General features: G+C 56.9%; 1 protein-coding gene across 1 annotated transcript in view; it reads left to right on the top strand.

Annotated features, from left to right (window-relative positions):
* Positions 1–4,184: 4,184 nt before the first annotated feature.
* The window catches only part of ppp1r17 (protein phosphatase 1 regulatory subunit 17), an 87,632-nt gene continuing 68,880 nt past the window's right edge, over positions 4,185–22,936 (top strand). The window contains exon 1 of the mRNA XM_038809820.1: positions 4,185–4,257. Within this exon, the coding sequence (XP_038665748.1) occupies positions 4,200–4,257 (58 nt within the window). The 5' untranslated portion in view covers positions 4,185–4,199. The remainder of the gene's footprint in view (positions 4,258–22,936) is intronic.

The following is a 22,936-nucleotide window of genomic DNA, read 5'->3' as shown; positions in this document are numbered from 1 at the left end:
TCAAGGAATTTTGACAAAAGTCGAGTGTCAGGAGCAATAAGAATCATTTCCTGTCTCACGATGTGTTCAGGAAAAAGAAAAAAAAAAATTCTTGAACTTGTTCCTTCCCCCTAAGAACTTTTAACATGGGATTGATGTGTGAATGAGGATATGAACTCAAGATGGAACTCTGGTAGATTATTTCAATTAATTGGAATCGTTTTTTTATAACTTGAATTACATTTTGAGTTCTGTGATTTTCTTCCTTTTGCTGTTATTATTCATTTGTGGGCAATTTTTTTAAGGAACAAACCATGTACCCAAAATTGACTTTCATGTGAACAATGAAGTGAAATTGATTTGAAACACAAACAAGCTCAGTAAGAACTATTTTAAATATAAAAGGGTCAATTTTAACCCGATACACACACCACAAGCCATGCTGACGGGTGGATGAAGATGTCAGAGTTTGGGCGAGATTTTCTGGCTGTTCACACCGACAGGATCTTACGACCCCACCAATGGCGCATCCCACCCTGGGTTTCCCGGCGGTGTGGGGAGGATTCAATCGGAATTCCCATTGAGAGCAGCAGGACCAGAAGATTCCAGCCAAAGGCAGGCCACCTACCACCACTGCCGGGAGGCCAGTGAATCTCATCCTTTGCTTCCCTGTGCTCCGTCAACTGAACAAAACCTTGGAACAGCATGCGAGCCATGTCTGTCCCAGCCAGGTGGGGACTACTTCAGATTTGAAAGTCATGGCTCGATTATACCATTTAACAAGAAAGGTCTGGAAAGCCAGTCGGCACCAAATGTAAAAACAGACCCTGCTCTCAGGAATAGCCAGAAGGGACCAAGATATTTAAATAGTCTTTCCTGCAGATTCACACTTGGTGTAACAAACAATCCGTGGGGCCCCAGGCTTCTTCCTCAACTTTTGTAGCTGTTATCCACCTCGCAGATGACCTATCTTGATCAGAACCATTTACTTCAGTCATATGGCGTCTCGCATGATTCCCACTCCCAACCACTGAACAGGGCATTGGTTTTTGGACACTACTAGGACAAATCTGAATTTAAATATGAGAGCTTTGGGTTAAAATGGCCTGGTCTTCTCTTCAAGGAGTCCCCAGGGGTTTCTCACTGTCCCACAGCCTGTCCAAGCCAGACACTCCGTAAATTCAAATTCAGGCCCTTCAACCGGAAAACATCTATGTTTGGTTTAAGTTGTGTTTAGCGGAGTGTTTCTCGGTGACTGCAGCTCTAAGAAACACCCTGCTATTCATGGGATCTGTTTTGTTTTTTGGATTTGGGATGTTTCTCTCTGCCAATCACTGAAATAGGCTCCTCACAGATTGGGACGTCATTTTGGAAGCCTGCCCCAATTTTTCCCCCCACTCTTTCAGGCCCCCCCCCCATTTTTGACACCCCCAAACATGTAGAGGCCTCCGGAACACCACCCCACCCCCATCCAGCTGGTAAGTTCACCCAGGGCCCAATCTCTCGCAGTGCAAATCTGGCACCAGGGTGCCATGGTATTGCCAGCCTGGGACCCTGGCAGGGGCACTGTAAGGGTGCCAAGCTGGCAGTCCCAGGGTGAGTGTAAAGGTACCACCCTGCCTAGTCCTCAAACACGAGGGTCTCTAATGGCCTGGGAGACCCCCCGGGTACCATCATGACTGGCCCATATTTGTGTGGTCCAGAACTAAATGGCACCCTAACGAGATCACCAGGTATGGCCCTTGTGTCCTGGACGCCGGGAGGATCCCACAAACACAAATTTAAATGAGCTTAATGGCTCACTTAAATATACAGATCTGGATCAAGCCCAATTAGGCCCTAGATCAAGATCGCAAGGTTCAACGGCCTCACCCCGACACCAAGGGCGGAATTCTCCGCTCGCTCCCGCGTGGCATCGGGAAGGCCATCGTGAACTCGGCCGAGTTTCACCTCGCACCCAATTCACTCCCGCCCCAGGCGGTTCGGAGCAGTGCTCCGTAAATCTCGGCCGCCGGGCCTTGACGCTTGCATCAAGGCGGCGCGCCGAGAATGACACGACGGCGGCGCCTAAGTGACATCAGCCGCGCATGTGCAGGTTCGCTGGCTCCAACCCACGCATGTGCGGCTGACGTCACGACGGCTGCCGGCTCCAACCCGCGCATGTGCGGTTGCCGTCTTCCCCTCCGCTGCCCCGCAAGTCGTGGTGGCTTGATCTTGCGGGGCGGCGGAGGGGAAAGAGTGCGTCTCTTGGAGACACCGTGAACCGGTCGGGAACGTCAGGCCACTCGGCCCATCTGGGCCGGAGAATCGGCGTTCGCCGTAAAAAACCACAAGAGGCGATTCTGCGAGCGGGGGGGGGGGGGGGGGGTGGGAGAATCACGGGGGGGTGCCAGAGCTGCGTGGCGTGAGTCGCCCGGCCCAACCGCGCATCTGCCACCCGGCGTGGGGAGCGGAGAATTCCGCCCCAAGTCGGGCATGATGAGGTCACTGAATCGTGACCATTATCTTTAATGATCCAAAAAATCAAAGGTCCCCATTTAGTCAGGGTGCCAGGATGGCAATGCCTTGCTGGCCGGGGCACTGTCAGGGGTAGGAAGCCTTACCATGTGGAGAGGGGTGCTCCTGGGGGCCTCCCGAAGGTTGAAGGGGGGTCCTAAAAAGGGCGGGAAGATCGGGGCAGCCTTCCAAAATGGTGCCGAAATCTGCAAGGAACCTTTTGCTGGTGAGCTTCAGAGAGAGACTCCCCGAGCCCCAGAAAAACTAACAAAGTGCCATAAGAATAGCGGAGTGTTTCTCGGCGCTGTAGCCGCCAAGAAACACCCCGCTAAATGCGTCCAGAACCGGACGTATTTTCCGATTGAATCGCGCCCCAAAATTCCAAACTTCCATCAGTGTTCACTGATATCTTCAGAAAGTAGCTCGGTTGTACCTGTTTTGTTAAAATAACTCATTCCCACATTTCCGTGAGAAATTTGCAAATTGGTGATAACTTTAAAATGCTATTGTTTAAAAGGTAACTTTCTCAGCTAAATTCAGGGTCGAATCCTATTTTACACCGAGTCAGCTCTTTATTCCAAATGTTTTATGCAAAGGAATAGGGATGGGGTAACAAATAATGTAACATCGTATTAAGCGTAAACATTTATAGATCTGTTACTTTTATTGAAATAATGCAAAAGAAAGTTATTAATTCAAGTGTTGTAGCCCCAATTGGGTTCGTTTGTGAGTAAGCGAGACATGTGAAGCATCTATCAAGCTGCTAGTCAATCTGTCCTGCGCTCCCAGCAATTTATTGTGGAGCTGTGATTATTTTTTGCTTCATCTGTTCAGATTTCTAGAATTTTCTTCAAAAGTAAGCGTGGACCATGATTACTGCTTACTGTGACGCTACAATTCCAACTGATTGACTTTCTGCCCGTACTTCATTTCTGTGGATTTTTTAAAGTTCCCTCAAAATACAACACTGGTGGCTCTCTCAGCACGTCTTTGAAATTACCAGGCGTCGCAAATTGCCCAACTTTTATAAATGTCAGGGGCTCTGGTAGAACCTGCGCTTTATTTTCTGGAGATGTAAAAAAAAAGTCTTCAGGCCATAATTAGTGCTTTGAAAGAGATTAATTGGAAGTGAGGAAAAGCCATGGAAACACAGCATTGCCATGACAACAACCGATGCTGGCTAGATAAGCCTGAGGTGAGACTCAGAGCAGTAGAGCAGAGAGATTCTCCTTCATGAAAACAGCTGTCAGCTTTGTATTCGTGAGTAGTAGATCTATATTGCCGAGTATGTGTGTTGCTAGCTCTACTTATGTTCCTAACTAAAACTTTAAAACAATGACAGTGATACAGTCAGCACAGAGCAGTAAAACCTAGATATTGTTAAAAGCTTTCAAACAAATAACGATGAGGATTCCAGTTAGTGCCCGAGCTCTGTTCAAAAGTTAAAGAAGTTTGCACATAATTTTTCAAGTTCTATGCAAGTCAATCTTAGAAGAAAATTAAACTGTGCACTTTGCTAAGAATTATCAAGTGCACGGTTCATTCAGGAATGGACTGTGAACAAGCCATGTATAGTGAAGCAACGCAACTTCCTACAAGACTACAAAGACTTGTGTTTTCAAAGTGCTGTTTTGCCGTGTACAGTGCAGTAATGCAAATCAGGATTTAATTGTAATTAAGGAAGAATGATTTAAGTTAGCCTGTTAGTTTATTTTCTTTCACAGATGAACAAAGTTTCTTCAGGTCATGCCCGTTACAATTTTTCTTTAACGCCCAACAAATGTGAGTTTTATTTCAGCAATAATTGAGCAGTTAGTTCAATGTGTGGAGAAATAGGTGTCGGCAACAAAGGTTGTACCATAGTTAAACAGATTCCTCTTTTCATTGATACTTTATAATTTCTGTATTATGGTTTTGGATAGAGGTGAATGGGACCTGAGATGTCTTTTGCCAGACTGTGGGGAATTTGAACAAATTAGTTGTTCATATGATTCTGAATGTCTGGTTGAGCCTTTTTACTTTGGGGTACTAATGAAATATATGTAACTCTTAGGTTTGTCAATTTATTATCTTGTACAATTTGATAACATGAAGTTGAATCTGGAAGCCCAGGCTTAACAATTTTAAAAGAATAGTCTCGAGATGTGGGTGTCACTGACAACGCTGGTATTTATTTCCCATCGCTGGTTGCCTGGAGAGAGTGTTTATTTTACAATACAATGAATTCTAATTAGGGCACTATTTTCTGACCTCACTGTGCTCTCGCTCGAGCGAGACGAGGCAGGTAAATAGCGGGAGAGGCGGAAAATGAGAACTGCGCCGGGCGCCAAACTGCGATGCAACCGGCCCGCTCCCATAGGAGAAATTGGGATCTCACTATAGTGTGGTGAGAAACCAATTATCACCACTTAAGCAGCATGATAGCACAGTGGTTAGCACAGTTGTTTCACAGCTCCAGGGTCCCAGGTCCGATTTCTGGCTTGGGTCACTATGCGGAGTCTGCACGTTTTCCCCGTGTCTGTGTGGGTTTCGTCCGGGTGCTCTGGTTTCCTCGCACAGTCCGAAGATATGCAGGTTAGGTGGATTGCCCATGTTATATTGCCCTTAGTCCAAAAAGGTTAGATTGGGTTACGAGGATATGGGCTTAGATAGGGTGATCTTTCCATGGGCCGGTGAAGACTCTATGCAGCGGCCTCCCCAGCAAGTGAGTAGTCACGCTGGCGCCGATTAGTACTCCTTTTGGAAAAACATTAACTTGGTGGATGGGCTGTTGAGGGTAGCCGAGGGCGTCAGCATCATCTTTGCCCACATGAGCCCAAGCATGCTGCCCCTGTACTCGGGGATTGGGGGAGTTGTTCAGTTGTGGGGGGTCAACTGCGGGGTGCGGTCCCAGTTGGGGGTTGGCCGCCATGGGGGCTGGGTGTCTCGGGCTGGGGTACTCCTGCGGGGTGGTTGGGGGATGTTTACAGGTCAGCCATGCCAACCCGTGTACTGTGTGTTCCTGAAACCAGGGGAAACCCCAGCCTGTCTGCCCCACTGACCACCTATAACTCCCAGTGACCACGGAGGTCTCTGACGGTGCAGCTGAAGGCTATTGCTAATAGGGAATTGGCAATCATGGTTAAGCAAGCACTTCACACATCCCAAGTGGACCATCGTGGGTGGCCACGCCATGTAGCATATGGGGCTCATTGCCTAGCATCCCAATCACACCTTGATGCCTGGACACTGTGCTTGAACACTGCGGGAGGCAACACCACAGGCACGGCCTCCGAACACCCAAGTGATGGGTCCCAGCCCCGGACACATGTCTGCGGGTCCATGGGCAGGGCATGTCGGGTGGGTGGGGGGAGGCAGGGAGGGATGGGCATGGGATTGGTGGAACATAGAACCAGAGGGGTCATACTGATTGTTCTGAGGGTATTTTAATGTTCCTCTCAAAAGTGCCCCGCTATCACGATGGTGCTGCCTCACTATCTCCACCCTCCTTCTCCCCTTCCCTCCGCCCCCAACGCACACTTCACTCCTTACACCCCTCCCACCTCCCCATACCCCGTCAGTGCCCTTAATGATCCTCGATGTGCTTGGCCCTCCTTGTTCTACCGTTACGTCTAGGTATGTCCCTAGGTTGCTTATCAGAGGTGGAGGGAGCCAGTTGCTTACCTTGTCCCATGGCCTTCAATGCCCCGGAGGGGATCCTCTGCAGGTGCTGAGGCCGGAGGGCCCCAGTTCACTTGTTGACAGCACATGCACAGCTGTTCCGGATGCTGGCTGCGAGAAGCAACCTCATCAGAGATGTGAAACTCGGGGGAGCTGGTGGCCACCATTGCATAGGATGGGTCCGATTGCCACCCTGCGCCCCCTCCTCCCGGTCAATGCCCATAGGGCCCAGGGGTTCACCTCCAGATGGAGGGGCAGCTGGTTTGAGCACTGGCTGCCCCTACATCATCTGATTATGCCAGCACTGGTAGCTCCCCAATGCCTGCACCAATAGAACAGTACAGCCCAGGACAGGCCCTTCAGCCCACGATGTGCCGACCATTTATCCTAATCTAAGATCAACCTAACCTACATCTCTTCAATTTATTGCTGTCTATGTGCCTGTCTAAGAGTCACTTAAATGTCCTTAATAACTCTGACTCCACCACCTCTGCTGGCAGTGCATTCCACACACCCACCACTCTCTGTGTAAAGAACCTACCTCTGACATCTCCCCTACACCTTCCTCCAATCACCTTAAAAATGATGTCCCCCTCGTGACAGCCATTTCCACCCTGGGGATAAATCTCTGGCTATCCACCCTATCCATGCCTCTCATCACTTTGTACACCTCTAAAAAGTCACCTCTCTGCCTTCTTCACTCCAGTGAGAAAAGCCCTTGCTCCCTCAACCTTTCTTCATAAGACATGCCCTCCAGTACAGGCAGCATCCTGGTAAATCTCCTCTGTACCCGCTCCAAAGCATCCACGTCCTGCCTATAATGAGGCGACCAGAACTGGACACAATATTTCAAGAGTGGTCAAACTAGAGTTTTATAAAGCTGCAGCAAAACCTCGCGACTCTTAAACTCAATCCTCCTGTTATTGAAAACCAACACACCAGGTCATGCCTCACACCTGTGTGGCAACTTTGAGGGATCTATGTCCGTGGACCCCAAGATCCCTCTGTTCCTCCACACTTCCAAGAATCCTGCCTTTAACCCTGTATTCAGCATTCAAATTCGACCTTCCACAATGAACCACTTCACATTTATCAAGGTTGAACTCCATCTGCCACTTCTCAGCCCAGCTCTGCATCCTGTCAATGTCCTGCTGTAACCCTGAACACTATCTACAGCTCCCCCAACCTGACTTACTAACCCACCCTTCCACTTCCTCATCCAAATCATTTATAAAAACCACAAAGACCAGAGGTCCCAGAACAGATCCTTGCGGGACACCACTGATCACCGACCTCCAGGCGGAATACTTTCCATCCACTACCACTCGCTGTCTTCTTTCAGCCAGCCAATTCTGTATCCAGACAGCAAAATTTACCTGTATCCCATGCCCCCTAACTTTCTGAATGAGCCTACCTTGGGGAACCTTATCAAATGCCTCACTGAAATCCATTTACACCACATCCACTGCCCGACCTTTATCAATGTGTCTCGTCACATCTTTAAAGAATTCAATGAGGCTTGTGAGGCATGACCTGCCCCTCACAAAGTCATGCTGACTATCTTTAATCAAACTATGTTTTTCTAAATAATCATGAATCCTATCTCTCAGAATCCTTTCCAATATTTTGCTCACCACAAACGTAAGAATGATGGGTCTGTAATTCCCAGGGATTTCCTTATCCACTTTCTTGAACAGGGGAACAACATTCGCCTCCCTCCAATAATCCGGCACTACTCCAATGGAGAGTGAGGATGCTAAGATCATCGCGAACGGTGCAGCAATCTCCTCCCTCGCTTCCCGTAGTAACCTTGGATATATCCCATCAGGCCCAGGGGACTTATCTATCCTGATGCTTTTCAAAATTTCCAGCACATCCTCCTCCTTAATATCAATCTGTTCGAGTCTATTAACCTGGTTCACACTGTTTTCATGGGCAACAAGGTCTCCCTAGTGAATACTGAAGCAAAGTATTCATTTAGGGCCTTCCCGATCTCCTCAGACTCCAGGCACAAGTTCCCTCCACTATCCCTGATCGGCCCTACTCTCACTCTGATCATGCTAGTAGAACACCTTGGGTTTTCCCTAATCCTTCCTGCCAAGGCTTTATCAAGCCCCCTTCTAGCTCCCTCAGTCCATTTTTCAGTTCCTTCCTGGCTACCTTGTAACCCTCTAGAGCCGAGTCAGATCCTTGCTTCCTCAACCTTATGTAAGCTTCCTTCTTCTTCTTGTCTAGAAGCTCCACTTCTCTTGTCATCCAAGGTTCCTTCACCTTACCATTCCTTCCTTGTCTCAGTGGGACAAAACTATTCCGCACTTGCAGCAAGTGCTCCTTAAACAATCCCCACATTACTTTACCCAGAGAGTAGTGGGGGCATGGAATGTACTGCCTGTGGAAGTAGTTGAGTCGGAAACATTAGGGACCTTCAAGCGGCTATTGGATAGGTACATAGATTACGGTAGAATGATGGAGTGTGGATTAATTTGTTCTTAAGGGCAGCACGGTAGCATTGTGGATAGAACAATTGCATCACAGCTCCAGGGTCCCAGGTTCGATTCCAGCTTGGGTCACTGTCTGTACGGAGTCTGCACATCCTCCCCATATGTGCGTGGGTTTCCTCCGGGTGCTCCAGTTTCCTCCCACAGTCCAAAGATGTGCAGGTTAGGTGGATTGGCCATGATAAATTGCCCTTTGTGTCCAAAATTGCTCTTAGTGTTGGGTGGGGTTACTGGGTTATGGGGATAGGGTGGAGGTGTTGACCTTGGGTAGGGTGCTCTTTCCAAGAGCTGGTGCAGACTCGATGGGCTGAATGGCCTCTTTCTGCACTGTAAATTCTATGATAATCTATGATTAATCTAGGACAAAGGTTTGGCATAACATCGTGTGCCGAAGGGCCTGTTCTGTGCTGTATTTTTCTACGTTCTATGTTCTACTGTTGTACACTTCCCCAAGAACAATTGTTCCCACTTTATGCTCCTCAGCTCCTGTCTCATAGCAGTATAATATCCCCTCCCCCAGTTAAATACCTTTCCCATACTGTGTTCATATCCCTCTCTATGACTATGGTAAAGGTCAAGGAGTTGTAGTCACTGTCACTGAAATACTTTTCCACCGAGACATCTGACACCTGGCCTGGTTCGTTGCTGAGCACCAAGTCCAATGTGGCCAACCCTAGTCGGCCGATCTACATATTGAGTCAGGAGTCCTTCCTGTACACACCTGACAAAATCTGTTCCATCCAAATCATTTACACTAAGGAGGTTCCAGTCAATATTAGGGAAGTTGAAGTCACCCATGGCAATAACTGTTACTTCTGGACTTTTCCAAGATCTGCCGCCCAATCTGTTCCTCTATCTCTCTGCTGCTATTGGGGGGGGGGGGTCTGTAGAAAACTCCCAATAAAGTTACTGCTCCTTTCTTCTTTCTGACTTCCACTCATACTGACTCAGTAGACAAACCCTCCTCAACTACCCCCTTTTCTGCAGCTGTGGTGCACTCCCTAATTAACAGTGCCACTCCCCCTCCTCTTTTACCTCCCTCCATATTCGGAAAATATCTAAACCCTGGAGCATCTAACAACCATTCCTGCCCCTGTGAAATCCCTGTCTCCGTAATGGCCATAACATCACAGTTCCAAATACTGATCCATGCTCTAAGTTCATCTCCCTTATTCCTGACACTCCTTGCATTGAAACAGACACACTTTAACCCATTCCACTGAGTGCAACTTTGCCCTATCAACTATCTATCCTTCCTCACAGACTTGCTGCAGACGATTTCTGCCTGTTCAACAGCTACCCTATCCTCTGATCCTTAGCTCTGGCTTCCATGCCCCTGTCAAACTAGTTTACACCCTCCCAAAGAGCTCCAGAAAACCTCCCACCCAGGATATTGGTGCCCCTCCAGTTTAGGTGCAATCCGTCCTTAATGTACAGGTCCCACCTTCCCCAGAAGATATACCAATGATCCTCATATCTGAAGCCTTCCCTCCTGCACCAGCCCTGTAGCCACGTGTTCAGCTGCACTCGCTCTCTGTTTCTTGCCTCACTTGCACGTGGCACCAGTAGCAATCCTGAGATCACTACTCTGCTTGTCCTGCTCTTTAGCTTCCAACCTAACTCCCTAAAATCACTTTTTAGATCCTCATCCCTTTTCTTAGCTATGTCGTTGGTGCCTATGTGCACCATGACTTCTGGTTGCTCCCCTCCCCCTTCAGAATCCTGTAGACTTGATCCGAGACATCCCTGGCCCTGGCAACCGGGAGGCAACATACCTTTCGGGAGTCTCGCTCGCGACCACAGAATCTCCTATCCATTCCCCTAACCATTGAGTCTCCTATCATAGAACATAGAACATAGAACAGTACAGCACAGAACAGGCCCTTCAGCCCTCGATGTTGTGCCGAGCAATGATCACCCTACTTAAACCCACGTAACCCGTATACCCGTAACCCAACAATCCCCCCATTAACCTTACACTACGGGCAATTTAGCATGGCCAATCCACCTAACCCGCACATCTTTGGACTGTGGGAGGAAACCGGAGCACCCGGAGGAAACCCACGCACACACGGGGAGGACGTGCAGACTCCACACAGACAGTGACCCAGCCGGGAATCGAACCTGGGACCCTGGAGCTGTGAAGCATTGATGCTAACCACCATGCTACCATGAGGCCCAATATCACTATTGCTTTTCTATTCTCCCCCCTTCCCTTCTGAGCCACAGAGTCAGACTCAGTGCCAGAGACCAGGCTGCGAGGGCCTTCCCACAGTAGGTCATCGCCCCCCAACAGCCTCCAAAACTATATACTTGTTTTGAAGGTGAACGCCCACGAGGGATCCCTGAACAATCTGCCCATTCGTTTTCCTTCCCCTGACTGTAACCCAGCTACTCTTGGCCTATACCTTGGGTGTGGCTACCTCCCTGTAACACTTCTCTATCACCCCCTCTGCCTTTCGGATGGCCCGAATTTCATCCAGCTCCAGTTCCCTAACACGGTCTCTGAGGAGCTGGAGTTGGATGCATTTCCCGCAGGTGTAGTCAGATTTCTACGCTGCTGGCCGACGGTGGGTCCCTCGTCTCGGATCCGGAGGGGGTCAGGACCCTGATTAGGGATTTTGATTCCGACCTCTTCTCTCCGGATCCGTCCAGCGAGGACGTTTGCAGAGTTCTGTGGGAGGATCTGCCGCAGGTCAGCCCGGAGGGCGCCGGGAAGCTCGATCAAACCAACCTCCAAGAGCTGATTGGCGCCCTGGGCAGCTTGTCACGGGGCAAATCCCCAGGGCTGGACGTGCTGACCGTGGAGTTCTTCAGGGCATTCTGGGATTTCCTGGGGACGACTATGCGGGGGTCCTGGGGGAATGTATCGCGTACCGGGGAGATGCCCCTTTCGTGGCACAGGGCCGTCATTGCCCTGCTGCCCAAGAAGGGGGATCTCTGCCTGCTTAAAAACTGGCAACCGGTCTCCCTCCTCAGCACGGACTACAAAATTTTTGCCGAGGCTATGTCTTTATGCCTTGGCCCCGTGTTGGACCACATGGTTCACCCTGACCAATCCTACACAGTCCCGGACCGAACCATTTACGACAACATCCATCTGGTCCAGGACATAATTCATTTTACCCAGAGGACTGGTGTGTCGAGCACCTTCCTGTGTCTTGACCAGGAGAAGGTGTTCGAAGGGTGGGGCACGAGTATTTGCTCGGGACTCTGCGAGCGTTTGGGTTCGGGACACACTTCCAAAATTCGATTACTGTACGCCACCTCAGAGTGTTTGATTAAGGTTAACGGGTCCCTGACGGCGATCCTTCGCTTTGGGAGAGGAGTGTGTCAGGGCTGCCCCTTGTCCGGCCAACTTTATTCTCTGTGCATGGAGCCTTTCCTGCGGCTCCTGCGGAGGAGGTTGTAGGGGCTGGTTCTGCGCAAGCCGGACATGGCGGTGGTCCTCTCGGCTTACACTGATGACGTGCTCCTCATGTTCACTGATCCCGGTGACCTGCGGAGGATGCGGGAGTGCCAGGCTGTGTACTCCGCCGCGTCCTCTGCTAGGATCAACTGGTCTAAATGTTCCGCACTCCTGGTCGGTCCGTGGCGGATGGACCCCCTCCCAGAGGAGTGCAGCGATACCTGTACGTTGAGCCTCCTCGACGATGGTGTGCTCTGGCGACCTATTTCTTCCGCCAGGTGCACGGCCTGAACTACAACGTGCAGCTCGTGGTCATTGACCGGAATGGTCTTCGGAACTCTTTGTTGGCGCTGCCTGTCTTGTATCAGGACCTTCTCAAAGTCTGGAACATGGTTGCCACGCGCTGCAGCTCTCCCCCGCCAGGAGTAGTGGCTGTCGTAAGGGAGCCGCTGCTCAGGAATCCGCACCTCCAACAATATCCATTCAGGTGGCTGGCGGAGCGGAGTGCTGTGGATGCCGGGTGATCAGGATCGGGGACGTGCTGGGTGGCGGAGGGGCGGGCTGGTTGACACCCTAGAGCTTGCAAGGTGCGGAACGGTGTCTGTCCAGTGCACGGCCAATGCTATCCAAGGCCTCAAAATGGTTGTGCTCGGCCCCGTGGACATACTTGGACTCAAAATGGTGCGGTTGTGCGGTGGCATCCCGTCTGAGTGGACCCCTGCTCGGACGGAATTCCACATTGGTAACAAAGCCCAGGACCCCCCCCGCCCCCCCCTTGGTGCTGGTGCCCTACAGCCCCAGCCACCTCGCGGAAATACCCTTCGTGCCCTTTCACACTGCACGGAGAGGATTCCTGTACGGCCTGCTGTTGGACACCTTCCACCTCCTTGTCTCTCGCCTGCCGCCCGGATACGCCTTGGTGTGCCTAATTGCCGTCTGACGGAGGAGGTCCCCACTGGAGGTCCCTCTATGGAGGTGTCCTCCCCATAAACCTAGGGGACCTAGGGTGGAGCGTGCTGCGCATGGCAGTGCTGTGCAACTATCGTTTGAACCACATCACGGCTTTTCCAGAGACCTACACTTTTGCGGCCTTGTGGAGACTGTGGAACATGTTTATGTTGTCTGTCCTAGGCTGCACTCCCTTTTTGGTTTCTTGACAGCTTTGTTGTTGAGGTTTTCTCTGCACTTCAGCCACAAGCTCCTGATCTACAGACATCCGGTGCGGAGGGGAGCGTGGAAGGGGTAGGACCTCCTCGTGAACCTGCTCCTGGGCCTGGCCAAATTTGCCATTTATAGGTCCAGGCAGCAGGCGACCGAGGGGGTCGTCCAGCCTGACTCTCTGCTCATCTTCCGCAGCCTCGTTCACGGCCGGGTGTCCCTGGAAAGGGAGCATGCAGTGTCCATGGGCACACTCGAGGCCTTCCGTGCTCGGTGGGCACCGCATGGGTTGGATTGCCTTATCCACCCCGATTTTCACACTTTCATTTGAGGGGTTTTTGATAAGTTTATGTTTCCCAGGCAGCACGGTGGCCTAGTGGTTAGCATAACCGCCTCACGGCGCTGAGGTCCCAGGTTCGATCCCAGCTCTGGGTCACTGTCCGTGTGGAGTTTGCATATTCTCCCCGTGTCTGTGTGTCAGGTAGACTGACACCCAGACAGGTATCCCTGTCTCCAATGGGTTGTCTGGGTTTCACCCCCACAACCCAAAAATGTGCAGAGTAGTTGGATTGGCCACGCTAAATTGCCCCTTAATTGGAAAAAATAATTGGGTAATCTAAATTTTTTTTTTTTTAAAAGTTCATGTTTCCTTTCTCGTTCTTTTTGGGCTGTGCTCAACTCGTTGTTTTGGGGCACTCCCCTCTTTTGTTTTATCCATCAGTTACTTTATGTTCTTTTTCTTGGTTGTCACACCCAGCATCACGCCAGTGTCAGTGGGGGATGCTGGCTTAACTCCTGTACGTGTAGATAAACGTACAAGTCATCAATTCACAAAAAAGACAGAAATAATAAAAAAGACAAAACACATAAATTAGAGTAGTGAGATCATATAAAAGGTCTGAACCAAACAACAACTTTTAAGTTAATTAACTAAATAAAAGAAAGGCTAGGCTTTAGATCAAAATGAACCCTTAATAGCCCTGTCTCCAAACTCTCACTATAGCACTCAAATGCACCAAAATTCAGCACTCCCTCAGTCTCCAAACTCTCACTATAGCACTCAAATGCCCCCAAATTCAGCACTCCCTCAGTCACCAAATTCTCACTACAGCACTCAAATGCCCCCAAATTCAGCACTCCCTCAGTCACCAAACTTTCACTACAGCACTCAAATGCCCCCAAATTCAGCACTCCCTCAGTCACCAAACTTTCACTACAGCACTCAAATGCACCCAAATTCAGCACTCAGTGCAAACAAAGCCTGCACTGCAACTGACTCCAATTATGTCGGCATCCTCGGCGATTCTCCTCCGTGATGGGGCCATACTCTGCAATGGCTCGACATTGCCAACCTGCAACTGGGACAAGCTCCAGCAGCCATTCCCATCTGAGAGCAGGACATATCCCACAGCTCTTCATCAAGGTCAGTCGGGTCCTGGGTGACATTCCCCAGTGAGTCGGATATTCTGCCGAGACCCTCAGCCATGGTTGTCACCAAATGCGCCACACCTTGGGCACCTTCACGAATGGTGCCGACGTCGTGCACCAGGCTCTCCACTGTGATGGCCACCCGAGCAGTGTTGACCTTTGTGCCATGCACATCTCCTGCACAGGGGAGGACATCAGTAGCCACACGCATGGGTCACAGTGCTGGAGGTGTGTGGTGTGAAGGGAATGGGGCGTGAAGGGTGAGTTGGGGGGCCAGATGGAGGTTTGGAAGGTGGGCGGGGGGAAGATCAAGTTGGGGGATGAGAAGTTTACGGAGGCGGGGTGGGTTTGGGTTCGTATCAATGCATCCGTGCTGCCCGGTTTAATCGTTCTTATGGCACTGGAGATGGTCATGCTGCCCGAGCTTATGGATGCTCCCACTTCGTCCCAGGTGGCAGTAGCTGCCCTGTGTCTCACCCTCTGGGACACTCAGGGAAACAGGACATCCCTCCTTGCCTGCACTGAATCTAAGAGCATCCCTCAGTCTGCATCCCCGAATCGTTGGGCCGGTCGTCTCGGCACCATTGTTGCAAGCTGACTGCGGTTGGCTGAGCAAGAGCTGTTATTGGGGGGGCTGGCGAGCGTGGTCCTGCCGAATTGGCTGGCGAGCCTTCATTAAGGTGTGAAGCTGTGGGGCCTTGTTAAAGAAACCAATTAATGTCGAATAGCATTGCCAGCCTCACTGGAAAGCTCGCAGCAGTACCCGCTCGCTACCGCACTTAGAAATATTTCTGGACAATCGTGCCTAACTGTCTTGAAACATGAACTCGAAGATTGAAAGCGGGAATAAAGTGGATAAAGTCTGAAAACGGCACCGGAAATCGTCATGTGTGATCAGTATCTATTTATTATGATGCAGGCAGCACATAAACTTTATGCTGATGTTAAACTGAGTGAAAGGAGCATGTAGCTGAGGGTTAAGTGGCTGTATGCCTCAGCACGGGACTCAAGTTCATGTAATGCTAGCACCACTAAAAGCCAGCCCTAACTATTTGAAGTAACCCTGCAACTCTTAAACAGGAGGTGCACTCTGGTTGCAGCAAGTGATGGAACTATTTGTGGAAGTTTCAGAGCAGTGAGGAGAATGAAAACTTAGCAAAGGGCAGAGATGGCTCCAAACTTCTCAGATGCAGCACTCAGATGGTGTAGAGGATGGACAGGAGGAGAGAGGCTTTCTTCACACGGGGGCCAAGGAGCCTTCCAGATCGACGCTGAAAAGACAGCATAAACCATCACTGTCAATGGCAGCAGCATAGCCTCAAGGACCTCAAGGGAACACATGAAGCAGTTTAATTACCTCACACCAATGATCATTCAATACATCTTCAAATGCTGCATTCTTGCAAATGAAGCATGGGCCTCACATTTCCTCCATCTCGCTTCACTCCCCTCACACACGTAACACTACTGTACAGCTTACTTCCAGCTATTCAAGGCATATCACCCAAACACACTGCACCACACCAACAACACCATTTCTATCTCTAGCTTGACATGGTGCTGTTCAACCCCAGGCAGCAAAACCCTAACCAGGAGGGGCAGGCATGCTCTCAGCCTCTTGGAACGGATGGTGCTGGGAATCATTGGAATGACTGCATCCATGGTTAGCGCTGACATTGAAACCTAGAGGATAACGGTATGTTCCTACAAAACAAAGAGTAACAATATATTGCCAGAAAGTAATATAACAGTACAGATGTGGAACGGTATGACCAGGGGGGGGGGGGGGGGGGGGGCATGGTGGGAGGGGGGGGGGGGGGGGGGATGGTTCTTGATGTTGCTAAACATAGTGGTATGTTTTAAGAGCGTGTGTTAGTTGAACTGGTCACATTAGAAGTGGCAGCGCTGATATCACAGTCTGCCTACCCGGCATACTCCTGTCCCACTCCTCTGATGTCACTATACTGACTTTCCCGAGGAACAAGTGTGGAGGGGGTGGAGGATGATGATTGGGGAAGGGGAGGGGCAGGGTTGCGGGGAGGAGTTAGTACTGTTTTCCTGTGTGCCATTTTGAAATTAGAATGATTTACCAACACTTAAGAAAGAATAGTTAGTTTAGTCATGATTTTTTAATGAATGAAGAGCATCTCAAAGTGATTTATAAGCAATTGAAACCGTTGACACTGCGGCATGCGGCCCAGTCACTGCCACATGCGGCCGCTTCACTGCGGCGTGCGGCCCGGTCACTGCGGCGTGCGGCCCGGTCACTGCGGCGTGCGGCCCGGTCACTGCGGCGTGCGGCCCGGTCACTGCGGCTTGTGGTCCGGTCACTGCGGCGTGCGGCCCGGTCACTGCGGCTTGTGGTCCGGTCACTGCGGCGTGCGGCCCGGTCACTGCGGCGTGCGGCCCGGTCACTGCGGCGTGCGGCCCGGTCACTGTGGCGTGCGGCCCGGTCACTGCAGCGTGCGGCCCGGTCACTGCGGCGTGCGGCCCAGTCACTACGGCGTGCGGCCCGGTCACTGCGGCGTGCGGCCAGGTCACTGTGGCGTGCGGCCGGTTCACTGCGGCGTGCGGCCCGGTCACTGCGGCGTGCGGCCCGGTCACTGCGGCGTGCGGCCCGGTCACTGCGGCGTGCGGCCCGGTCACTGCGGCGTGCGGCCCGGTCACTGCGGCGTGCGGCCCGGTCACTGCGGCGTGCGGCCCGGTCACTGCGGCGTGCGGCCTGGTCACTGCCACGTGCGGCCCGGTCACTGCGGCGTGCGGCCCGGTCACTGCGGCGTGCGGCCCGGTCACTGCCACGTGCGGCCGGTTCACTGCGGCGTGCGGCCCGGTCACTGCGGCCTGCGGCCCGGTCACTGCAGCGTGCGGCCAGGTCACTGCGGCGTGCGGCCCGGTCACTGCGGCGTGCGGCCCGGTCACTGCGGCGTGCGGCCCGGTCACTGCGGCTTGTGGTCCGGTCACTGCGGCGTGCGGCCCGGTCACTGCGGCGTGCGGCCCGGTCACTGCGGCGTGCGGCCCGGTCACTGCGGCGTGCGGCCCAGTCACTGCCGCGTGCGGCCCGGTCACTGCGGCGTGCGGCCCAGTCACTGCCGCGTGCGGCCCGGTCACTGCGGCGTGCGGCCCAGTCACTGCGGCGTGCGGCCAGGTCACTGCGGCGTGCGGCCCGGTCACTGCGGCGTGCGGCCCGGTCACTGCGGCGTGCGGCCCGGTCACTGCGGCGTGAGGCCCGGTCACTGCGGCGTGCGGCCCGGTCACTGTGGCGTGCGGCCCGGTCACTGCGGCGTGCGGTCCGGTCACTGCGGCGTGCGGCCCGGTCACTGCGGCGTGCGGCCAGGTCACTGCGGCGTGCGGCCCGGTCACTGCGGCGTGCGGCCCGGTCACTGCGGCGTGCGGCCCGGTCACTGCGGCTTGCGGCCCAGTCACTGCGGCGTGCGGCCCGGTCACTGCGGCGTACGGCCCAGTCACTGCCACATGCGGCCGCTTCACTGCGGCGTGCGGCCCGGTCACTGCCACGTGCAGCCGCTTCACTGACGCGTGTGGCCCGGTCACTGCGGCGTGAGGCCCGGTCACTGCGGCGTGCGGCCGGTTCACTGCAGCGTGCGGCCCGGTCACTGCCACCTGCGGCCCAGTAACTGCGGCCTGCGGCCCGGTCACTGCGGCCTGCGGCCCGGTCACTGCGGCGTGCAGCCCAGTAACTGCGGCCTGCGGTCCGGTCACTGCCGCCTGCGGCCCGGTCACTGCGGCCTGCGGCCCGGTCACTGCGGCATGCGGCCCGGTCACTGCAGCGTGTGGCCCGGTCACTGCGGCATGCGGCCCGGTCACTGCGGCTTGCGGCCCGGTCACTGCGGCATGCGGCCCGGTCACTGCGGCGTGCGGCTCGGTCACTGCGGCGTGAGGCCCGGTCACTGCGGCGTGCGGCCCGGTCACTGCGGCGTGCGGCCCGGTCACTGCGGCGTGCGGCCCGGTCACTGCGGCGTGCGGCCCGGTCACTGCGGCGTGCGGCCCGGTCACTGCGGCGTGCGGCCCGGTCACTGCGGCGTGCGGCCCGGTCACTGCGGCGTGCGGCCCGGTCACTGCGGCGTGCGGCCCGGTCACTGCAGCGTGCGGCCCGGTCACTGCGGCGTGCGGCCCAGTCACTACGGCGTGCGGCCCGGTCACTGCGGCGTGCGGCCAGGTCACTGCGGCGTGCGGCCGGTTCACTGCGGCGTGCGGCCCGGTCACTGCGGCGTGCGGCCCGGTCACTGCGGCGTGCGGCCCGGTCACTGCGGCGTGCGGCCCGGTCACTGCGGCGTGCGGCCCGGTCACTGCGGCGTGTGGCCCGGTCACTGCGGCGTGCGGCCCGGTCACTGCGGCGTGCGGCCTGGTCACTGCCACGTGCGGCCCGGTCACTGCGGCGTGCGGCCCGGTCACTGCGGCGTGCGGCCCGGTCACTGCCACGTGCGGCCGGTTCACTGCGGCGTGCGGCCCGGTCACTGCGGCCTGCGGCCCGGTCACTGCAGCGTGCGGCCAGGTCACTGCGGCGTGCGGCCCGGTCACTGCGGCGTGCGGCCCGGTCACTGTGGCGTGTGGCCCGGTCACTGTGGCTTGCGGCCCGGTCACTGCGGCTTGCGGCCCGGTCACTGCGGCGTGCGGCCCGGTCACTGCGGCGTGCGGCCCGGTCACTGCGGCGTGTGGCCCGGTCACTGCGGCGTGCGGCCTGGTCACTGCCACGTGCGGCCCGGTCACTGCGGCGTGCGGCCCGGTCACTGCGGCGTGCGGCCCGGTCACTGCCACGTGCGGCCGGTTCACTGCGGCGTGCGGCCCGGTCACTGTGGCGTGTGGCCCGGTCACTGCGGCTTGTGGCCCGGTCACTGCGGCTTGCGGCCCGGTCACTGCGGCGTGCGGCCCGGTCACTGCGGCGTGCGGCCCGGTCACTGCGGCGTGCGGCCCGGTCACTGCAGCATGCGTCCCGGTCACTGCCACGTGCGGCCGGTTCACTGCGGCGTGCGGCCCGGTCACTGCGGCTTGCGGCCCGGTCACTGCGGCGTGCGGCCCGGTCACTGCGGCGTGCGGCCCGGTCACTGCGGCGTGCGGCCCGGTCACTGCGGCGTGCGGCCAGGTCACTGCGACGTGCGGCCCGGTCACTGCAGCGTGCGGCCCAGTCACTGCGGCGTGCGGCCCGGTCACTGCGGCGTGCGGCCCGGTCACTGCGGCGTGCGGCCCGGTCACTGCGGCTTGCGGCCTGGTCACTGCCACGTGCGGCCGGTTCACTGCGGCGTGCGGCCCGGTCACTGCGGCGTGCGGCCAGGTCACTGCGGCGTGAGGCCCGGTCACTGCGGCGTGCGGCCCGGTCACTGCGGCGTGCGGCCCAGTTCACTGCGGCGTGCGGCCCGGTCACTGCGGCGTGCGGCCCGGTCACTGCGGCGTGCGGCCCGGTCACTGCGGCGTGCGGCCCGGTCACTGCGGCGTGCGGCCCGGTTACTGCGGATTGTGGCCCGGTCACTGCAGCGTGCGGCCCGGTCACTGTGGCGTGCGGCCCGGTCACTGCGGCGTGCGGCCCAGTCACTGCGGCGTGAGGCCCGGTCACTGCGGCGTGCGGCCAGGTCACTGCGGCGTGCGGCCAGGTCACTGCGGCGTGCGGCCCGGTCACTGCGGCGTGCGGCCCGGTCACTGTGGCGTGCGGCCCGGTCACTGTGGCTTGCGGCCCGGTCACTGTGGCGTGCGGCCCGGTCACTGCGGCGTGCGGCCCGGTCACTGCGGCGTGCGGCCCGGTCACTGCGGCGTGAGGCCCGGTCACTGTGGCTTGTGGCCCGGTCACTGCGGCGTGAGGCCCGGTCACTGCGGCGTGCGGCCCAGTCACTGCGGCGTGAGGCCCGGTCACTGCGGCGTGAGGCCCGGTCACTGCAGCGTGCGGCCAGGTCACTGCGGCGTGCGGCCCGGTCACTGCGGCGTGCGGCTCGGTCACTGCGGCGTGAGGCCCGGTCACTGCGGCGTGCGGCCCGGTCACTGCGGCGTGAGGCCCGGTCACTGCGGCGTGCGGCCCAGTCACTGCGGCGTGAGGCCCGGTCACTGCGGCGTGAGGCCCGGTCACTGCGGCGTGCGGCCAGGTCACTGCGGCGTGCGGCCCGGTCACTGCGGCGTGCGGCTCGGTCACTGCGGCGTGAGGCCCGGTCACTGCGGCTTGTGGCCCGGTCACTGCGGCGTGCGGCCCAGTCACTGCGGCGTGAGGCCCGGTCACTGCGGCGTGAGGCCCGGTCACTGCGGCGTGAGGCCCGGTCACTGCGGCGTGAGGCCCGGTCACTGCGGCGTGCGGCCCGGTCACTGCGGCGTGCGGCCCGGTCACTGCGGCGTGCGGCCCGGTCACTGCGGCGTGCGGCCCGGTCACTGTGGCGTGCGGCCCGGTCACTGCGGCGTGCGGCCCGGTCACTGTGGCTTGTGGCCCGGTCACTGCGGCGTGCGGCCCGGTCACTGCAGCGTGCGGCCCGGTCACTGCGGCGTGCGGCTCGGTCACTGCGGCGTGCGGCCCGGTCACTGCGGCGTGCGGCCCGGTCACTGCGGCGTGCGGCTCGGTCACTGCGGCGTGAGGCCCGGTCACTGCGGCGTGCGGCCAGGTCACTGCGGCGTGAGGCCCGGTCACTGCGGCGTGAGGCCCGGTCACTGCGGCGTGCGGCCCGGTCACTGCGGCGTGCGGCCCGGTCACTGCGGCGTGCGGCTCGGTCACTGCGGCGTGAGGCCCGGTCACTGCGGCGTGCGGCCAGGTCACTGCGGCGTGCGGCCCGGTCACTGCAGCGTGCGGCCCGGTCACTGCGGCGTGCGGCCAGGTCACTGCAGCGTGCGGCCCGGTCACTGCGGCGTGCGGCCCGGTCACTGCGGCGTGCGGCCCGGTCACTGCGGCGTGCGGCCCGGTCACTGCGGCGTGCGGCCCGGTCACTGAGGCTTGTGGCCCGGTCACTGCGGCGTGCGGCCCGGTCACTGTGGCTTGTGGCCCGGTCACTGCGGCGTGCAGCCCGGTCACTGCGGCGTGCGGCTCGGTCACTGCGGCGTGCGGCCCGGTCACTGCGGCGTGCGGCCCAGTCACTGCGGCGTGCGGCTCGGTCACTGCGGCGTGAGGCCCGGTCACTGCGGCGTGCGGCCAGGTCACTGCGGCGTGCGGCTCGGTCACTGCGGCGTGCGGCTCGGTCACTGCGGCGTGAGGCCCGGTCACTGCGGCGTGCGGCCAGGTCACTGCGGCGTGCGGCCCGGTCACTGCGGCGTGCGGCCCGGTCACTGCGGCGTGAGGCCCGGTCACTGCGGCGTGAGGCCCGGTCACTGCGGCGTGCGGCCCGGTCACTGCGGCGTGCGGCCCGGTCACTGCGGCGTGCGGCTCGGTCACTGCGGCGTGAGGCCCGGTCACTGCGGCGTGCGGCCAGGTCACTGCGGCGTGCGGCCCGGTCACTGCAGCGTGCGGCCCGGTCACTGCGGCGTGCGGCCCGGTCACTGCGGCGTGCGGCCCGGTCACTGCGGCGTGCGGCCCGGTCACTGCGGCGTGCGGCCCGGTCACTGTGGCTTGTGGCCCGGTCACTGCGGCGTGCAGCCCGGTCACTGCGGCGTGCGGCCCGGTCACTGCGGCGTGCGGTCCGGTCACTGCGGCGTGCGGCCCGGTCACTGCGGCTTGCGGCCCGGTCACTGCGGCGTGCGGCCCGGTCACTGCGGCTTGCGGTCCGGTCACTGCGGCGTGCGGCCCGGTCACTGCGGCGTGCGGCCCGGTCACTGTGGCTTGTGGCCCGGTCACTGCGGCGTGCGGCCCGGTCACTGTGGCTTGTGGCCCGGTCACTGCGGCGTGCAGCCCGGTCACTGCGGCGTGCGGTCCGGTCACTGCGGCGTGCGGCCCGGTCACTGCGGCGTGCGGCCCGGTCACTGTGGCTTGCGGCCCGGTCACTGCGGCGTGCAGCCCGGTCACTGCGGCGTGCGGCCCGGTCACTGCGGCGTGCGGCCCGGTGGGATTTGGGTGTCCTTATGCTCCAGTCACTGAAGGTAAGCACGAGGGTGCAGCAGGCGGTAAAGAAGGCTGATGTTATGTTGGTCTTCATTGCAAGAGGTTTCGAGTACAAGAGCAGGGATCTTTTGTTGCAATTAAACAGGGCCTTGGTGAGGCCACACTTGGAGTATTGTGTGCAGTTTTGGTCTCTTTCTCTGAGGAAGGATGTTCTTGCTCTCGAGGGAGTGCAGCGAAGGTTTACCAGACTGATTCCAGGGATGGCGGGACTGTCATATGAGGAGAGATTGACTAGGTTGGGATTGTTCTCTCTGGAGTTCAGGAGAATGAGGGGGGTTTCATAGAGACTTATAA

The sequence above is a fragment of the Scyliorhinus canicula genome, chromosome 10, assembly GCF_902713615.1.
Source record: "Scyliorhinus canicula chromosome 10, sScyCan1.1, whole genome shotgun sequence".
In the NCBI taxonomy this organism is placed as follows: Eukaryota; Metazoa; Chordata; class Chondrichthyes; order Carcharhiniformes; family Scyliorhinidae; genus Scyliorhinus; species Scyliorhinus canicula.
This window is presented reverse-complemented; position numbering and strand designations above follow the sequence as displayed.